This window comes from Bolinopsis microptera, chromosome 8 (genome assembly GCF_026151205.1).
Source record: "Bolinopsis microptera isolate Bmic1 chromosome 8, MBARI_Bmic_1.0, whole genome shotgun sequence".
NCBI classification, from domain to species: domain Eukaryota; kingdom Metazoa; phylum Ctenophora; class Tentaculata; order Lobata; family Bolinopsidae; genus Bolinopsis; species Bolinopsis microptera.
The window spans coordinates 12999351-13019598 of NC_087079.1; the positions used below are offsets into that span (position 1 = coordinate 12999351).

At 39.0% G+C, this 20248-nt stretch overlaps 2 protein-coding genes across 2 annotated transcripts; one reads left to right on the top strand and one right to left on the bottom strand.

Annotated features, from left to right (window-relative positions):
• Positions 1-264: 264 nt before the first annotated feature.
• Positions 265-4101, bottom strand: LOC134820159 (uncharacterized). Its single transcript, XM_063830381.1, has 3 exons — positions 3769-4101; positions 3247-3358; positions 265-2990 (listed from the first exon to the last, which is right to left on the bottom strand). The coding sequence occupies exons 1-3, from the start codon at positions 4099-4101 to the stop codon at positions 265-267; spliced, it is 3171 nt and encodes a 1056-aa protein (XP_063686451.1).
• Positions 4102-10599: 6498 nt separating this feature from the next.
• Positions 10600-19739, top strand: LOC134819304 (ATP-binding cassette sub-family C member 4-like). Its single transcript, XM_063829191.1, has 27 exons — positions 10600-10716; positions 10892-11002; positions 11168-11276; positions 11418-11517; positions 11731-11846; positions 12137-12226; positions 12676-12842; positions 13027-13144; positions 13320-13427; positions 13563-13712; positions 14006-14150; positions 14370-14453; positions 14617-14784; positions 14928-15013; positions 15142-15247; positions 15720-15795; positions 15924-16102; positions 16221-16321; positions 16430-16515; positions 16639-16743; positions 16890-17042; positions 17249-17328; positions 17439-17537; positions 17651-17782; positions 17931-18001; positions 18136-19017; positions 19260-19739. Exons 1-27 carry the CDS (start codon positions 10655-10657, stop codon positions 19524-19526), a joined length of 3951 nt encoding a protein of 1316 aa, XP_063685261.1. The 5' UTR covers positions 10600-10654; the 3' UTR covers positions 19527-19739.
• The last annotated feature ends 509 nt before the right edge of the window (positions 19740-20248 follow it).

Below are 20248 nucleotides of genomic sequence, written 5' to 3' on the forward strand. Positions count from 1 at the left end.
ATGGTTGCCCGTTACATGCTCATTGCTCCTGGCTCCACGTTGTGGTTACCTATACTAGGGACTCCAGGCTATAATATATAATGTTCATAAACATATTCCGCAGAATAAAGATTCGGCGAAATATTTGATTGTATCAATATTTGCAATTTTCAAATCATATTATTACCCATCTATTTTAATTGCAATTCAAAAGGGATAAGTCATAAGAACAGTTACTTACTTTGGTTACTTTGGTTGTGTTTATCCTCGTAGCAGGAAGGGTCATCAGATTTCTGACCACCTCGATGGCGAGTAGTCTACCAGGGAATTAGACCAGCTGCAGCTATAACCGGAAGTCGGAGGGTTGTCCGGTTTTAAAGCAATAAACTTGGACAAACTAAATTTAAACGACTCAAACGTAGCTTCAGCTTTAATATTATCAGGCACTTTGTTCCACAGTTTTGGTCCTCTTACATCAAATGAGCTGTCATAGAGTGTCTGGTTGCTCGAGGAACTCAACCTAGACAGGGAAGGGATGATTGCTCGGGTACCATGTCTGGATGTTTTTGTGAACCTTATATTGCTGCAATTGGGGACAACATTGTGAAGGATCTTCCACATCATCAGAATAGTGTACCGTTCCCTTCTGCGCTGCAGTGACATTAGCTTTAGATGTGAAAGCCTCTCCCAGTAGTTCATATTTTCCAGACCGCATATACGATCGGTGAATGTTCGCTGGACCCCCTCCAAAAGCTGGATCTCAGTCACCTTAACAGGGTCCCACAGCGGACAACAGTACTCTAATAGGCTTCTGACCAAAGACTTATATAGGGTAGTCATTACGGTCCTATCACGAGTTTTGAAGACACTAAACACCCATGACAGTGTGCTTCTAGCTTTCTTGACCATATTACCGATCTGTTTGGACCAGTTCAGATCGCTTGATACCATAACTCCGAGGTCTCTAACGTTCTCAACGGGATGTAGTATTTCCTCGCTGGAGACCTTGTAAAGTAGAGTTTCCACGTAAAAAGGAAGTTCAGAAAAGGTACTTTTTCTATTGTGGAGATGATTCAGGAGCTCAAACTTCTGTTCGTGGAGCTTCATGTTGTTGCAGCGTGACCAGTCGAGAATACCGTACAGATCAGCCTGAAGCAGCAGGCAGTCCTCAAAGCAATCGATACGTTTGGAGACCCTAGTATCGTCAGCAAAGAAGCTTACCTTAGAAGAGGTAACAGCTAGCTCTAGATCGTTAATAAACAAAATGAACAATAGTGGTCCTAACACACTTCCCTGAGGGACACCACTTAGAACCCTGGCACTGTCCGAATGAACACCGTTTAGGACTACAACCTGTTCACGGTCAGAGAGAAATGACTGGATCCAGCTTAGAAGTTTGCCGTGAAATCTGTATCTCTTTAACTTTAACAAGAGAAGGTCCAAGTCAACTTTGTCAAACGCCTTGGCGAAGTCGAGGTATATGGAGTCTGTGTCTTTCCCCTGAGTAAACCCTTCAAAGATGTCATCAAAGTGATCGAGCATTTGGGTCAAGCAGCTTCTGTTCGATCTGAAACCATGTTGTTTGTCAGATAACAAATTGTTGGTTTCGAGATGCTGAACCATGTGTTTCCTAACCACTCTTTCATAGACTTTGACTACATGTGAGGTCAGAGTAACCGGTCTGTAGTTAGCAGCATCACACCTGCTACCTTTCTTGAAAAGCGGTGTGACATATCCAGTCTTGTAGAAATTTGGGACTATGCCTGTATACATGGACTCAGACCAGAGGAGATGAATCGGAACACTCAAGCTTGAAGCACATCTTTTGAGGAGAATAGTAGGAATACCATCGGGTCCGGGTGCAGAGTCCAGCTTAATCTCAGATATAGCTTCCATGATGTGGTTAGGTGTGAGTACCAGTTCTGTATCCCTGCTAGTGAGAGGTGGTACTGTAAATGTAGGTAGTGACTTATCAGGGCAGTTGGGGTCACTAAAGACAGAACAGAACTGTTGCTGCAGTATATTAGCTAACTCTTTCCGTTCAGTTACCAGTTTCTTATCACGGTTTAGAAGAGTTGAAATATTGTGCTTAACTTTAGAAAAAGATTTAGCGTATGAGTAAAAGTATTTAGGATTGACTTTAATTTTATCCACTGCTCTCTTTTCACCTTTATCAAGATGGTGGACTATAGCTTCCTTGATCTCATAGCAAATTAATCCAATTTCGTCTTCAAGTTTCTTGATTCGAGCTAGGTCATTGGCACACTTTGCAGCAGAGAGACGGGTTTTAAGTCGTGACTTCTTCCTTCTCAGCGAATTATAAAGCTTCGGCTGGCCAGTTGGTGGTCGTTTCCGAGGAACATTTTCCAGGCATATATTAAGCACTGTCCGTGTAAACTCTGCGGGAAATTCTTCAAAAGTGCTTGCGTCTCTCAAGTCCTTCCAATTCACTCTGTTCAGGATCTCAGTAATCGGTTCGAAGTCTGCCCGATTAAAGTCTAGGGCTCGGAAGCTCATTTCGTCAAGATATGAAGCCTGAGCCTTCTCCATCAGACCAGGGTTAAAGGATAGCAGTACATTAACCATGTCATGATCAGATATTTCTGTTGCTTCACAAGTTACATCAGATACTAGCCGATCATTGTTACACAAGACGAGGTCTAGTGTACTGTTTCCCCTGGTTGGAACAGTAACCACCTGACTCAGCAGATGGGTTGACATGAAGTTTAGCAGGTATTGGGCGGAGAGATTTGAATCAGAGGTCCCACCGCTCATGATGTTTAGTGTTTCCCAGTCAATCTGGGGAAAGTTGAAATCGCCTGTTATAAAGACGTCGTAGCCACTAGGTGCAAGGTTCTCAATAGCGAATGTAAATCTATCAATTAGTTTTGAGAAACTACTTGAGCTTGCGTCAGGTGGCCTATAAGCAACTGCTATGCAAAGTTTAGCAGAAGGGTAGACATTAAAGATCCCCTGGCAAATGCTGTCGTCGTAAGTTTCCGACACCGAGACTGGGATGGACGACAGTGATCAAGTTTCGTAGCTCTAAAAAATCACTCGTGTTGGCATTGGAATCACTATTCTGTTTGCTGTACCTCTGATTCGTGTTAAGAGTGTTACTCTTAGGACGCTCTCCCCTCTCAGGACGCTCCTTTGTACTCTTTCTGGTCGACCGGGGGTGAAACTTTAAACAGTCCTTTTTAGAACACGAACCATTCTCAAGTGCAGTTCTACAGATATCAGGGTGAAAAAATGTACAGTTTTTACCTTCTTTACAACCACTGAACCACTCCTTCCCGTGAAACCAGATGCTCGGTACTGATTGCAGACCCTTGGATGAGTAGAAGGGCAAGAGTTCCCGTTGATCTTCTTTTTTCCACTGATTCCGTGTGGACAACTCCAGTTTAGGAACTCTTGACAAACAGTTGTGGCTGGTTGTGAAGAGTCTGTAGCTGCAGCTGTCGTTGCAGTGGCTGAACTAGGCGATAACACAGGAGATGGAATTTGGGTCGAAGATATCACACTAGAAGGATTAAGACTGGAAACATCTGCTGAACTGTCCAAGGACTGGCTGTCAGCAGAAGAAACATTTCCTGATAGTGAAGAAGATGTGTGGCGTGATCTCTGTTTCCTAGGTTCTATAGGATCAATTAGCCCATGACATGTGTTACAGAGCCACACAAAACCTGTCGGCGTGTTCATAGCTGACAGGGTCTGATGTAGCTCTTTGTTTCTTTCACAACAATGTGAACCTTTGAAACATTTAAAGCAATTGAAAAAAGGCATGACCTCAGGATCATGATCAATCACGTAGTTATCACCGCACTCTCCACACTTTCCAGGCATCAGAGCCATAAAACCAAGATAAAGGCGATTGGCAAGAGATGACTTAGTGAAAATCTTCAAATCGTCCTTGTCAGCAAGAGCAATTCCTAGAAATTCAGCACAACTTTCAAGTATTCCAACCGTAAATTGATTAAGTCGCTGAAGGTTAACTGAACGAGACTGTAAACATTCAAAAGCAGAAATAACAGGTCTGATAGACGAGTTAGCTTTTTCTATCAGTTTCCCGATAATAATCTTGGTACTTTCACTGTCATTTTTCTGTGGATTCCCTGCCATGGTGTAATGTATACCCGATGTATTGTACAATAAATGTACAATGGCACACGTTCACTTATCGCAATTTAGCAACAAATAACTGATAAGCGAGCACTTAAAATTACAACCAAACAAAAACGATTATAATGTAAAAAAATCAGAATAGTGTACCGTTCCCTTCTGCGCTGCAGTGACATTAGCTTTAGATCAAAATGTGAAAGCCTCTCCCAGTAGTTCATATTTTCCAGACCGCATATACGATCGGTGAATGTTCGCTGGACCCCCTCCAAAAGCTGGATCTGTGTCACTGTCACCTCAACAGGGTCCCACAGCGGACAACAGTACTCTAATAGGCTTCTGACCAAAGACTTATATAGGGTAGTCATTACGGTCCTATCACGAGTTTTGAAGACACTAAACACCCATGACAGTTGACGGATAGATTTTGAAAACAGTGACACTTTCATTTCAATTATAGCATATTGATATAGTAATTACAATATATAATATAGTTAATTCGTATTTATATTTGGTTGTTCAAATACATCAAAGGTGAAAGGTCCCGGGTTGTAGCGCGATGCGTAACTGGGCCTCGCCGAGCTGCGAAGAATCCACATTGTCAATTAAGAGCCCGGGCCATCAGCCATGACAAAAACCAATTATAACTCTTTTAGTTTTGCTTTGTTATATTTTATTTACTGGGCCGCGCTCAGCCCGTCATTCCGCCGAATCTCTATGTTTATGAACATGATAGCCTGAGGTCCCCAGGTAGTATTTTATATGTTATAAATCTGTATAAAACTAACAATGTTTAGAAAGCAGTATAAATTACTTGTCCATTGAACACTTGAAGAACACAGTCGTTATACTAATGTAACGTTGTTGTGATAGTGCATCCCACTGATTATTTCTAATCATACAAACTATTAAGTATTAACTACAGAATCTTTAACAAATTCCTGATATCTTATTAAATTCAATCCAAGATTCCTACTTCATCAACATTAGCAGTAGCCTCGTCAATAACCAGAAACTTGTTGTCCTTCAGTAAAGCTCTAACGAGACACAACAGCTGTCTCTGACCAGCTGACATATAGTATATACTACTAGTACTACCTTCTATCACCCAATATTTATACCTAGAACACTACTCAACACTAGATCGGCTCACTCCCCTTGCATGCCTTTGACACGTACGTCTCACATCCTTGATACGAGAACCCCTTGTCATACGTTGTATGACCCGCCGCGCACGAAGTGCGCGGCTCCCCCTGTAGCGTCGAAGACGCTACTATAGTGAAGCGACCGTGGGGGTCACCACGTGATACAAAGAACCCCCACTTTAGCACGAGCTCCCGTCCCTTATGTGATCTACGAGTCGAGCAGTCAGATCATGTTTACTTCTTAATGTACAGCTATGATTTACAGAATTGACATGTGAACTCTACCCCAGATCTAGCCCATTTCTATGTCAATTAAATTCAATCCATGGATCACATCACCAATTATACGTCACTAATTGGTGACGTGATCTGACCCCTCTTTGGGGGCCGGATCAGTTTCCGGTCCCAAAGTCGCCCAGTGCAAAAAACGGATCAAGATTGATTTGATTTGATTTGAAACTTTTACAAAATAGCAAATATACAAATGTACAGCAAATCGAACAAACATATAAAATGGGCCGAAAAGTATAAATGCTATAAAGCGTGGGTCAGTGAAACAAGTACAGAGGACAACTTTTAAAACACGAGGTTTATGGCCGCCCAAAGTCTCAATAACGTCACCTCCACCTAGTAATAAAATTATGAAATATGAAGTGTGAAACAAATTATGAAATATGAAGTGTGCTTGGAAAGCGTCCCCGGAAGGTTAAAGAACAACACCTTTCGCAAACCTCTAAGAACTTGATAGAGCAACGGGGAATGTTCAAACGGAGGGATCCCACTTCAAACGTCAATAGATCAGCCTACTCTAAACTTAATAAATTAGTTAAGAAAAGTTGTAAAATTGACGACAACAACTGGGCTACTAAAATAGCGACTGATCTAGAAGAGGCTTCTAAGAAAGGCCAGCAAAGGGAAGTTTGGGATAAGATAAAGAAGATTTCTGGGAAAAAGAAGAAGAAAGTGGGTATGTCAGTTAGGGATAAGGATGGTCATTTTATTACAGACCCGGACAGTCAGAAGGAAAGGTGGAAGGAGCACTTTACTGAGCTCTTAAATCCTCCACTATCGGATGCCAATCTTGATGACCTCGATGGTGTGCCCTCACAACCGAGTTTTGACTACCTTTCTTGTTCTGATGGACCTCCTTCTAGAGATGAGATTAGTTATGCTCTAAAGAAACTGAAGAACTGCAAAAGTGCAGGGGTTGATGAGATAACTAATGAACAACTTAAGTATGGTGGAAGTGCTCTTGTTGGCCAACTAGAGCTACTGTTTAAAAAGGTTTGGGAGGAAGAGGTGATCCCTGAGGATTGGCTTAAAGGTGTTATAGTGGTTATCGGAAAGAAGGGAGACACCTCATACTGCTGCAATAATAGGGGTATAACTCTTAGGGCAACGTCTTCTAAGGTTCTTCAAATGGTTCTTCTTAAGAGGCTGGATGTTGGAATGGAGTGTCTTCTTAGGGAAAATCAGTGTGGGTTCAGACGGAACCGCTCATGTATTGATCAGATTTATTCCATCCGCACCATTATTCACAACTGCATTGAGTTTAACATTCCACTTTATGTTAATTTCATTGATTTTAAGGCAGCGTTTGATTCCATCAGAAGAGAGTTTATTTGGTCAAGCATGAGACACTATGGACTTCCTGAGAAATATGTTAGAATCTTTCAGGCATTCTTCAACGGAACCATGAGTGCTGTCAGGGTTAATGGTGAAATGTCTGATTGGTTCTCTGTTAATTCGGGCACTGGACAGGGTGATATCCAGGGCCCCCCTGTATTTAATTTTTGTCTGAACTTTGGAATCTTTTTGGCCGAGGTTCACAAGGCAATCAGTCATGGTGCTGTACTGCAAAAGGAACTAAAGGGTGCAGATGAAAAAGTTATCATGGACAGTGACTACGCTGATGATCTGGCAGTGATGGACAATACTGAAGAAGGGCTGCAAGAGTCCACTGATCTTATAGCTTATTACACCTCTTATGCTGGGTTGAAGATCAACGCTAAAAAGACACAATGCATGGCGATCAGCAAGTGTGCGTCCCAGCGACCTTACACCGAAAGAGACAGTATAAAGCTAACAGTGGAGGGAGAACCTGTTGAACAGGTCAGCAACTTTGTTTATCTTGGTGCCAACATCAGTGGGGATGGTACCATTGACCGAGATCTTGACATCAGGATCCAGCGTGCTAATGGTGCGTTCCATCAGCTTTGGAAGATATGGAACAGTCGAACTATAAGAACGCCCACCAAGATCCGTATCTACAAGGCTGCTGTTATTACTATTCTGTTATATGGAGCCGAAGTGTGGAACACAACAAAGAAGCAGATGAAACGGTTTGAGGTCTTCCATCTGACCTCCCTGAGAAGAATCTTGAAGATAAAGTGGTTCTTCCATGTCTCCAATGAAGAAGTTCTCAGGCGTGCTGGAATTAAGTCTATCGAAACTTTCATCGGTGCGGCTAGACTAAGGTGGTACGGACATGTTGTCAGAATGCCAGAGACGCGGTTTCCCAATTTCTTACTGGATTGGAAACCAAACTATGGAAAGAGACTGAGAGGACGACCCCGCAAAGGCTGGATGGCCTGTGTACTCGAGGATGCGGCTGAATTTACAGGTGTCGATAACATCAGCAGAGATGCAGTAAAACAGTTGGCTCTAAAGCGAGTGGAATGGAGGAACATGTTACGCCGTAGAAGAAATGTGTGTGATGCAGGCCACTCCAACGACTAGGAGGAGACCTCTTCATGTAGCATGTATGTATGAAGTGTGAAACAAATTATGAAATATGAAGTGTGAAACAATCAAGAAATAGCTCGTATATAAATTATAAAATTGTCTCTCAAATACAGATAACGTCCGAAAACTATTAAGATACACAATACTCATTCAAATACTGATCAGTGTCCGAGAGACATGAATTGCTTCATGGTGGTTTCTTATCACGGCTACAGATTTTCCCGTACCGGATATAGTGGTCGAGATGAGTCTGTTCAGCCCTCTTCTTCTTCAGGTCGGTAACCAGATGTTTCCTCGTTGCTCGTTCTTCGCTAGATCTATCTGGACAGATCCATACATTTTTGTGGGTCTCAACTAGCCTCAGTCTTCCTGTTTTCATCAGAATCTGTTGAACCGCTGTTGAGCTTGGGACAGTGATCTTTACTGGTCTGATAGTCGTACTACCGGGCCTCTTCCTGCCGACTCTAGTCGCTTCGAAGTGAGGTTTCTCCCCAATCTCCTCCAGAACTGCGGTTACTAGCGCTGGAAGCTGTTCTCCCTCTTCTTCTTTCAACCCAAACACAATCAGGTTCTTGCTCCTGTCCTCCTCTGCAGCCACACTCTTCATCACCTTATTCAGGATGTTACTGTTGCAGACCGTACCACTTGCACTGTTCTGTTGTACAGTTGCACTGTAGCTCTTAATCCCTGACTCCACCGTTGTTTGCACTGTCTCCTTAACCGACGTCTTAAACAACTGTAGTTCTTTGTCCTTCTGCACAAGCAGCTGGCCCTGCAGCCTGATCAGCTTATCCTTGTCTTCTAACGCTTCCGTCTTCAAGAAATATATGATCTCCTCCATTTTAGCCATCTGGCATTCATGCCGTTGAACGAGGTCTATTGCTTCCACAAGCCGAAGTGCCAGATGCTTTTTATAGACAGTTGGAGCCATAAATATTTCTCTGTCCATATCTCCACCAATATCTCTGTCGTCTATTTTCAGTTCTTTTCCCAGCGCAATGAACCACTTAGTACAACTGTCCTTCAATTTTGTCTGTTCATCATACTCAACAGTACTCAGAGTTTCTGTAAACAAAAGACTCTCTTGAGGGATTATGCTGATTGATCTTCTGAGTTCATGAAGACCCATTTCTCTAGTCAACATTCCATCTAGCAATATTTCACCTTCTGGTTCAACCATTCTAAGGAGAGCTTGTAGTACTGTGCTTTTACCTGCACCAGTTCGACCAACAATACCTATCTTCTCACACGATTTGGTTAAGAAGGATAGATCACGGAGAATGTAATCACCCTCAGGGTCGTACTTCAAGCTAACTTTTCTAAACTCTATTACACCACTGGTAGCCACTTTATTACATACAACTGTTCTCCTCTTATCTGTAACCTCTAAAGGAGCCTCTGAAGGCAAATCGGCAAACATATTTATCCGCTCAACAGCAGTCATCATGTTTTCTGTCTCAGTATATTGCCGGACACAGCATTGAAAACCTCCGATCAAATTATTAATAAGTTAATATAAACCAGGGATAGTCCAGCAACTGATCACATTCTTCAAGGAGACAATCAGGAATGTGGCGATGATTGACATTAGGACGGTGATGGAGTCACGTCGCATAGCTAACCATCTGCTTGAAGCTTGGAACATCATCAGGGAACTGGTGTGCTTCTTTTCAAAAATCTTCCAAAATCTCTTCTTATATAGTTATATTGTGATGATTTACCGTTTATTAAAGCTTTCTTTTGGAATAGAACTTTGAGTACCTCAGTCGTGTCTCGATTACAATTTTACCAGAAAAAACATGTCTCTCTTCTACCCATTCGAAAAAAATTGGACTAACTCTATATAACTAACTTAACCAGAGGAAGGCTGTTTTCATTATAGAACGGCTGGATCAAAGTAATTGACGCTATTGAGCTACCAGGAAAGGACCAACACATCGTAGACCTAATAAAAATAATTCGATTCTATCATGACTTAGTAACGACAGTTGACTGAGTATGTAAATATTGACTTCAGGATTCCCATTTTGTATAACCATTGACCTGCCAGGATATTTGTTAAATCGCGAATTATGCGATCCCGCAGAATTTCGGATTTTTATCGCAAAATTGCGCATAAAATGTAAAAAATGTACACCAAATCGTGTGGCTCTGCAATCGCTGCAACTTATTTATACCACGGTTCAAAGTTCCTATCTAATATCACAAAATTAGGGCGATGACGAAGAATATAACAGCTTATCAGACAGAGGTTAATTAGATTTATCATTCTCAGCGCCAGTTCTGTTTAATCCTCTGTGCGTGGTTTATGCCCATACCGCGATTTATAATGTTTAGCGTAGCAATGCATGGTACATGTCACTTGATGCATAATGAACAGGGACAAAAGGATTTCGCGGCGATTTTGGCCAAATTTCGCGATACCGCGAAATTTAACAGGTTATACATTAAACTATACATAAAATTTGTCGCGGAGAATGGGAAATTTCGCGATTTCGTACATGCCGCGAAATCCTTTTGTCCCTGATAATGAAGGCTAGAATTTAACCGTACATTGGCTCACTGTTTCAAGTTATTCAAGCTGTTAGTTTGTTTAAAAATTGAGTTTTTTTACCCCTTCGGCTTGCATAGATTCATCTTTTAACAAAAAATTAGGTTAATAAGCCATGGTTGTAAATAATGGAAATCCTGAAGTCAACGCTGGGATCTTCCGTTCAATAACATTCTGGTGAGACTATTCCTTTCAGTTATTTATATAATATAATATATATATTATATACAACTTTATTCCTTATGATTTTGTAGATTACGCAGTGAACTGATATTTACAGGACTTAATTCCCGACAAATTTATTCAATGATTGGAAATTATTATAATATCCTTTTTTCGATCCGATCGTCAGGTGGGTGCAGAAGATTTTCACAACTGGAAATAAAAGGCCTCTAACAGAGGATGATGTGTTCCCAATCGACCCAAGACTACAGAGCGAGCGATTGACTGCTCTTCTGGAACAGTTTGTTTAACTTTTAACTTTGACGATGGGACGGATGATGCCATTATGATTATGATTATGCTACATACATAAAATATGTTGAAACTTGACACGTCCAGTCGTCCAAAATTTGCGTAAGAATGAGAAATTATTGATGACGGTGATGTGTAATGAAATCCTTTCCAGGCAATGGCTTCGAGAAGCCGAAAAATCCAAGAATCCATCTCTTGCTATTACACTTCTCAAAAGACATTGGTTTACTATCATGTGGCTTTTTGTAGCATTCAACTTCGAGGTATATCAATTATTCATATTTCAATTCCCAAGTTGATCGTGTTAAGTTTGACGATGGAATGGAGAGCTTCATAAACATGGTTCATTAGAATTGACCGTATTTTATTCCGATTTTGCGCGACCCTTATAATACTAATTTCAGGCTGCTTTTAGATGTTCAATTCCTTTCGTAGTTGTACGTATAACTTCATATTTTGATCCCGTTGTAGAAATGACGCAGCAGACTGCTCTTCTGTGGTCAGGTAATACAAACTTTCTGGAATGATAGGCTAGGAAGGTTTATTCCAAGTAGTGCTCCAATTGGGATTTGTAATAATTGCAATATAAGAACAATTTGGTCTGCTTTTTCAATATTTTAACATTATGAGAACTGAACGAAGATAGGTATGATAGGTATGTCTCCTCATTCATGGCTGTCCGATAAATCACCATCAATTTTCACTTTCGATTTTCAGTTTGTTTATTACTAATGATGTTCACAATGGTGGGATTCAGAAGCTATTTATACTATTCGATGATGCGTCTAGGAACTGTTTTAAGGGTCGAAGTAACGGGCCTCGTGTATAGAAAGGTGGGTCATTCAACTGTCGCATCCTCATTTCCATATTGAAATAACACAATTATTTTATCCACCGCGCTGATTCAGTATTCACTACGTAATAAGTAGACTTGCCTACAATCAGAACTTTGCATTTAGATATATGATTGTCAATTATTTATTATTTTTGTATTGTATTATCCAATTATATTGTAGGGCAGCTAAATTTGACCGGGTATAATAAAAGTACAGAGTACATGATACATTTGACAGGATATAATTAAAGCACATAGTACTTACATTTCCTTAATAATTCCCCTCAGGCGTGCAGAATAACACAACGGGAGATTGGGGAGAGATCAGTTGGTCTGATTCTAAACCTTATCACTAACGATGCTCAACGACTAGACGAGGTATTCAATTAAACGAACAGATATTTAAGGGGTTTAAATATTTAAAGGACTTCCATATAAACTAATTCCAATAAAACGATTTACTCTTCCTTCTTGACCAGATCTGGCACTCGATCCTATCACTAGTTTCTGAAAACAAAGCTAGCATAAAAGCACAAGTTGCGATGGAAATGTTATAGCCACCGGGTATCACATTACAATATTTAAACACCTTCTAGTCTGAAGAGGTGGCAAAGTAGTTACCATTTTGGTGAATGAACAATCGGAATTGATATTTTTATCGGTTCTAAGTCGTATAAAAGAGGCCGATTAGGTGGTTTAAATTCAATCGAATTATCTGTTCATACTAAGACTTTTAAGCTTTGATTTCTTTTAGATTCTAACTGTTAGATTCTATTCCATACTTACAACACAATCATAACGTAACCTACAATTTAAAACTTTTTCAGAACATAACGGTGGCAAATGCACTGTTTAATATGTGGTCAGCTCTAGGGATCGCATTTGCTACAATATACACAGAACTAGGGATATACTCGACCCTAGCTGCATTTGTACCTGTGTTACTGTGCGTTCCTATTCAGCTTGGCATCGGGAGAATTGTTCTTTACTTGAGGTAATGTCATGGTATCTAAATTGTAGAGATGGAAAATGAGAAAAGTGTGCACTTTTTAGTGTATCTAATCGCAGAATTCATCTGACAAAATTATTTGTTAAGAATTTACTTCAACATGTCAAAATTGAAAGTTGGTTTGGAACCAATTGACCAATTATGAAATAATGGAACTCTATCGATTCAGGGAGAAAGCATCTGTGTTGACGGACAGACGAGTTAAGATAATACACGAAATAATACTGTTTATGAAGGTGATAAAGATGTACGGTTGGGAGCTTATGTTCAAGAAACTTGTAGGAAAGGTGGGTCTTGTAATTTTCAAGAAATAATGGAAAAAAGCGCTCGGTTATTATATTAGCTATATTTGGATATTATCGAGATAGGTCCTATTGTTCTGGATCCTCTATTAATTCTCTTCAACCAATTGCTCATCCCCTATCTAGCTTACCAACTGATAATACATATTGCAAACTTCAGATAAGACGTAAAGAATCGAAAGTTATTGGGTTATTCGTGCTGACACAAACGATGAACAGTGTTATCTTTTACGTCATTCCTGTCGTGGCACTGCTTCTCTCGATTTCGGTTGGTGACTTGGTCATTCCTTATTTTGTTCTGATCATCGACAGAATCTATGTTAACGTCACAGGTTTCGCAGGCCAGGAACCTTAAGAGTTTCAGATCAAACATTCAAACTGAACTGATCTTTGTACTCTGCAGATAAAAATGTACGTCGATGAACCTATGAAGACATCAGAGATATTTTTCTTCCTGTCACTCATCAATGTTCTAGAAATTTATATCAACATATTCCTCGGAAACTCCTTCAGTTACTTTTCTCAACTGATCACAACCTTTAGGAGAATCCAGGTTGGAATTCACATTTATTTGGATAATATTTTTCGTTTGATCATGATATTGGATGGTCGAGGGTGAAAGATAACACGGATTATCATCGGAATCTAAATTTTAGTAAATTTTGCGACCACTACAGGTTTACAACGTGCCAAATAATCAACTCTAACTTCTACCGTTCCCCAGATAATCAGATAAGCATATCCAAGTTACTGCCAGTTTTGTTCAAAGCACCTAAAATTGGCAAACACTTTCACTTTACTGTATGAATACGTACAAAATACAAATAGCAATTACACAATTCTCAGGACTTCTTAAATGCCGACGAGATAAAGCATATCTACAAGAAAGCGGCTATAATGAATCTTACCAATGAGGTAATTATTAATAAGAGTTTCCTACACAAGGAACCGGAATTAAGAGAGAACCATGGCCTGAAAGTTCTACAAACAGGTGAAGATTCTATACATGTTTACTGTTTAATAAGCCTTTCTCTTTGCCTTCTACAGTAATACCCCGATTTACCGCAGAGTTTGGGAGAAAGGAAAAAGCCGCGGTAAATCGGGGTTTGCGGTAAATCGGGATTTTGCTGTATATGGTTTGTTGAAGTTGACGAAAAACATGTTCTGAGCACCAAATGTGCAGTTCAATTATCAATGATTCTTTCAACAGGCGTCAAGACTGAAAGCATTGAAATGGCTGTAACTTTGGACAATTTTTCTTCAAAATGGGGACCCGATGTCTTCTCTTTGAATGGTAAAAATACTTGAATTTCTTTACATCGAGGTAATCATACTGTTAAGATTCACACTGGAGAAAATAATTAACAAGCTCTGTATGTCTGGTTGGCACTGGATATTATATATCGGGAAATAAAAATAACGATGAAAACTCGATGCCATGAGTTCCTTAATTTCAGGTCTCAATCTTACTGTAAAAAAAGGAGAACTTATCGCTGTAGTAGGACCTGTTGCTTGTGGCAAGACAACCCTTCTCATGTCTATACTACAGGAGTTAGAACACGAAGGAATTCTAAACATTGATGGAAGTGTGGGATTTTCTTCACAAGTACCTTGGATATTCAACGGTATTTTGGTTAATGATAATATGAGAGTTTCTTAAATTAAGAATTTTCTAATGATTAGTTCATTCTTATAATAGACGTTAAAGAAATATTTGTATTGCCGTGCACTATAAAGGTACTAAGGGAAATTGCTTTTTCTTCTGCAGGAAATATTGAAGAGAATATTTTGTTTAATAGACCTCTTGATAAGGAAAAGTTAAACAAATGTATTGAGTCTTGCTACCTAACAAAAGTAAGTTATCATTTTCAATTTTAAATAAGGATTTCAGGTTACATTTTTATAGTTTTATTGGGCCCCCTAACTCAACATATATAAATTTAAATAACTTTGATCTTGCTACAATGAATCAATCTATGTAGGATATAGAGCAGTTTTCGAATGGCTTGTATACAGTCGTCGGTGAAAGAGGTACTCAGTTGAGTGGGGGACAGAAAGCTCGGGTCAACTTAGCTAGAGCTGTTTACGGTTAGTTAATAAATCATTTGCTGTTTTCTAAGTCTAACTTATGATTGAATTAATTATAAACAGCATCGTTGTTCCAGTCGTTGAAGTTTTTTTTTCTTCATAAAGGTTATTTAGTTTAGTAGTACTAGCAGGAACCCGTATAACCCTAAAATGGTGTTTAGACTCAAGAGACTAAAATAATTATGACCTATTTAATTCGCGTTTTTGACACCACTTGGGGGTCCAAACTTTGGGCTCTAAAACTCCTATTCCTTGGCCAATTTTTTATTTTTTCATGCTCATTTGGAGGCCATTAAAGCGTTTGACCCAGTCAAAAAAGTTTCAGTTGTATATCTTTTACGGTTTTTGTGGAAAGTCGCGTTAAAGTTGATGCCGTGGTGTTAGTAAAATGGTACGGATAAACAGTAACACATCCATCCATATTTATCGTCTCGCTTTATATATAGTAAGATAACCCGATAACATATTTTAGCGCAGGATCCGATAATACTTCTAGATGATCCTCTAAGTGCTGTAGATAGCAGATGTGCTAAACACATCTTCAACAAGTGAGTCCTCTATAAATGAGTCCTTTAAAATAACCTCTAATGAGTCCTCCGATATAACCTAACTACATTATTATTAAACGAGAGTAAAGAACCAATGTAAACTTAATTCTGAATGCTCACAATTTCAGACTGATTAAAGATCAGCTAGCTGGAAAAACACGCATTCTTGTAACCCATGCCACTCACTTCTTAAGCGAAGTTGACCGCATAGTTGTCATGGATACAGAGGTTGTAACTGATGGTAACAAAACCAAAGTTGTGGGTAAAATAAGCCACGTAGGAACCTACTCTGAACTCCTTTCTAAAGGTGGTGTATTATTTGTAATCTGTACAAACCTTCGTCCTAAAAGTCAGATGATTTTGAATTTTTTGTGAACTTATTTTTGGATGAATTTATCATTTTCTTAGATGAAATTCTATTTTAGGATTGACATTATCGATTTTTGGCTCTGGAGAAAATAAACGCAGGAGGAACAGAACAACTTCAAAACTGTCCTGTGGACCAGATGACGTTGAATCTGATGAGGTATTTGAATTACAAACACATTGTCGGCTGAAAGACGGTATGCTTATAAAAACTTACTGCTTGAATTCGCTCAATACTGTAAACAATTTTGCATGATATTCATCACAGTATTCAGAAACAGATGAGACGAAGAAGCCAGCTAAATATGAAGAAGAAAAAAAGACTGGTACCTTGAGCAAGATGCTTTACATCAAGTCAGTACTTAAGCTTAAATTAGGTAAAAAGTGTCCATTTTCAAAGTAAGTACCATTTTTCCACTTTATTACCTAAATAAAGAACTTTTCTTCATGCACATGACTCTGTTAATCTCTCCTCAGATACTCAACTTTAAGTATCGGATACATTGCTATTCCCATATTATTGGTTGCCCTGGTAGCGCCTCAAATTCTCAGCATATATCAACAACAGTACGCTATCGAATGGTTTGTGAATTTGCATTATCATCCTATGACTATTATCTGTTTGAATATCTGTTTATCAAAACAATTAAGATGTAATTTGATCTCTTCGTGAACTTTTCAACTGATTGATAATGCAAATTGTAATTGTCTAATGCTACTCACATCAGGTTGAACCATAGACACGAAATTGGAATCAATTTTACAGAAGAGGAAAGGGACCAATTTGATAAATCGCAATATCAAACATATGTCGGCTTAGCTATTGGCACTGCCTTTTTATTTATTGGACGAGCATTAGTTTACTTATCACTGATATACAGGTTTAATCCTAGGACGACTTTTATCTTACCTTGATATCAAGATTATTTTGTAGGAATAAGTTCACTTGTTGTCCAAGTTTTTATTTTAGGTAACAAATGAAATATATAAATTTTTTGCCTTCAACCATTTCCTTTTCAAGTTTTCAGTTCTCTATTTCTGTTAACGTGTGTTATTATACATAAAAATTTGATATGTTTCCTTTCAGATCAGGGAAAAAACTACACAATGATGCACTGTTCGCAATTCTGAGATCCCCAATGAGATTCTTTGACACTAATCCAATAGGCAATATTTTGTTGATAATTTTCCTCAAGTTTTGTAGACTTTTACTTTTATGTTATCTTATTCCCAGGACGTGATTTTCTGATTTGATTGTCTTATGGCCCATATTTCAGGAATGATAATCAATCGGTTTACAAAGGACACATATTTTATGGATGAACGATACTCCTTCGTTTCATTGGACTTTTTGTCGCTGTTCCTGTTATTTTCAGGTAGAATTTCCCTCCACGGTCCGCATTTGTTCGCAGAAGAGTTTCATATTTTCCACATGTCGTCAACCATATCATCTACTGATTGGATCAATTTCACTTTGATATATTTTCAGCATCTCTAGCCCTAGCAGTTATAGCCAATTTCTGGTTTATAATTCCCCTCGTTTTGTTGGTTACAGCTTTGCTACTCACTGTACGTTACTACCTTCGAACGTCTGTTGAATTAAGACGAATTGAGGCATTGAGTACGTATCTTAAAACCAAAAATATGAATTGTTCGAATTTTTGAATTACCTATTCTAATGGTATAGAGTGTTATTCCCCGAGTCTTATCAAAATATAACAATCATAAAACGGTTTTATAATTTCTTATATCTAATTGAATCTTTTCAGAACGTAGTCCCATCTTGTCACATATTTCTGCGACCCTTTCTGGATTGACCACTATTCGTGCCAACAACCAGGTTTTTACTCTATACACCGACATGTCTTTTGAGTTCACTCATAATGCCTCCTGTGCTTGGTATGGTAATGTATTTATAAATACTTTACTAACATAAAATGGGGTTATGTTATTCATAATATCATTTGTTTTCAGATAGAAATATTCGAATCAAAGCACTACCACGCAAGGGATGAACACACTCGTTGCTGGATATTATTTCAAGCTGCTAGTCATTGGTATTCCTTGCGTCTTGATTGTCTCACTGTCTTAACCAGTGTAATTGCTACATTTCTAACTGTACTACTCAAAGAAGTCGTGGGTGCCTCAGTAGCAGGTTTGGCTGTGGTTTATATAACCAACATGGTCAGTGGATTCCAGTGGTGTATACGACAATATACCGAGACAGAAAACATGATGACTGCTGTGGAGCGGATTTATATGTTTGCTGATTTGCCTTCAGAGGCTCCTTTAGAGGTTACAGATAAGAAAACAATGGTTGTGAGCAATAAAGTGGCTACCAGTGGTGTAATAGAGTTTAGAAACGTTAGATTGAAGTACGACCCTGAGGGTGATTACATTCTCCGTGATCTATCCTTCTTAACCAAACCATGTGAGAAGATAGGTATTGTTGGTCGAACTGGTGCAGGTAAAAGTACCATACTTCAAGCTCTCTTCAGAATGGTTGAACCAGAAGGTGAAATATTATTAGATGGAATGTTGACTAGAGAAATGGGTCTTCATGAACTCAGAAGATCAATCAGCATAATCCCTCAAGAGAGTCTTTTGTTTTCAGAAACTCTGAGAGTAAATCTTGATCCGTTTTTTGAGTTCAGTGATGATTACTTGTGGGACGCGCTAGAGAAGGTAGAGTTGAAATCGTACGTTTCAGCCCAGACTGGAGGTCTGGAGATGATGGTCCAGGAGGGTGGTGGGAATCTGTCAGCTGGTCAGAGACAGCTGTTGTGTCTCGCTAGAGCTTTGCTGAAGGACAACAAGTTTCTGGTTATTGACGAGGCTACTGCTAATGTTGACGAGGTAGGGATTTTGCATCGATTCTGAATGAATGTGTTACCGGTTACGCTAGGGATGACTCCATATTTTTGTAACGCTGAACAATAAATCATGAATTGTTCAACTTGGCTCGTTGATCAGAGTTGAATTTTTCGAAAATTGTCGGTATATCTTAGTAGCAAACTAAGATCTTATATTTTAAATATCATGTCAAATCGCTTGAATTAGGCACCTTACCTTATTTCTAACAAATTATATAATTTCAGCGAACTGACCAACTGATCCAGCAGACTCTCCGACAAGAGTTTTCGAAATGCACTGTCCTCACCATAGCTCACAGAATCAATACCATTATTGATAGCGACCGTATAATGGTGATCGACGAGGGTAAATTAGCTGAATTTGACCACCCTGCATTGCTTCTGAATAGACCTGAAAGTATTTTCTACGATTTAGTCAACGAAACTGGGATGTTTGAAGTTTTGTTGGATCAAGCGAACATGAGTTTTGATACATCATTAAAATCAGAATAGCATAGTTCAAGTTGTTTAGTTGTAATGAATCATGAACTGGATATCATACATCATCATACATGACACGTGTTCGTTTAATAGTTCAGGTTAATAAGTGAATTATTTTACGATTTTAAGCTTTATCATAAAAATCACGAAAACTTGTTGATACGGATAATTTTGTTGATTGCTCTGTGCTCAGTAGAGCAAAAAACTTTTTGTTGGATCACCCACAAACAAACGCTGATTTATCAATGTAACTAACTCGATAAATATAATAGAATCATGAGGCAACCTACTTCATCTGCAGTTCACTGCAGTAACACTTCGACTAACCGCGTAGTTTGCGGTAAATAACAATTGGGGTTTGCGGTAAATCGGGGTTTTCGGTAAATTGGGGCGCAGTAAATTGGGGCGCAGTAAATTTGGGATTTACTATATTATATTTTAAAAATTCCAACCTTGCCATCACAATCGTTAGAAATATGTTTAATTAATTTGAGTATAAAGTGTAATCTGGAATAAGCTTTGTACGAGCACAAGTAGTTTGCACAAAGTCGCTCATCATTTGTTATTTGAATATCTCTAACTTTTGGTCTAACGTCTGTGATGTCACCCAACTTAAGCTTGATAAACATGTGGATCGTTCGAACAGAAATGTCCTCCATTCTTCAATATCATCTTCATAACTTATCGGACTTTATTTGAACGCGCATCAAGTGGACGCTGGAGGTACGTACTAG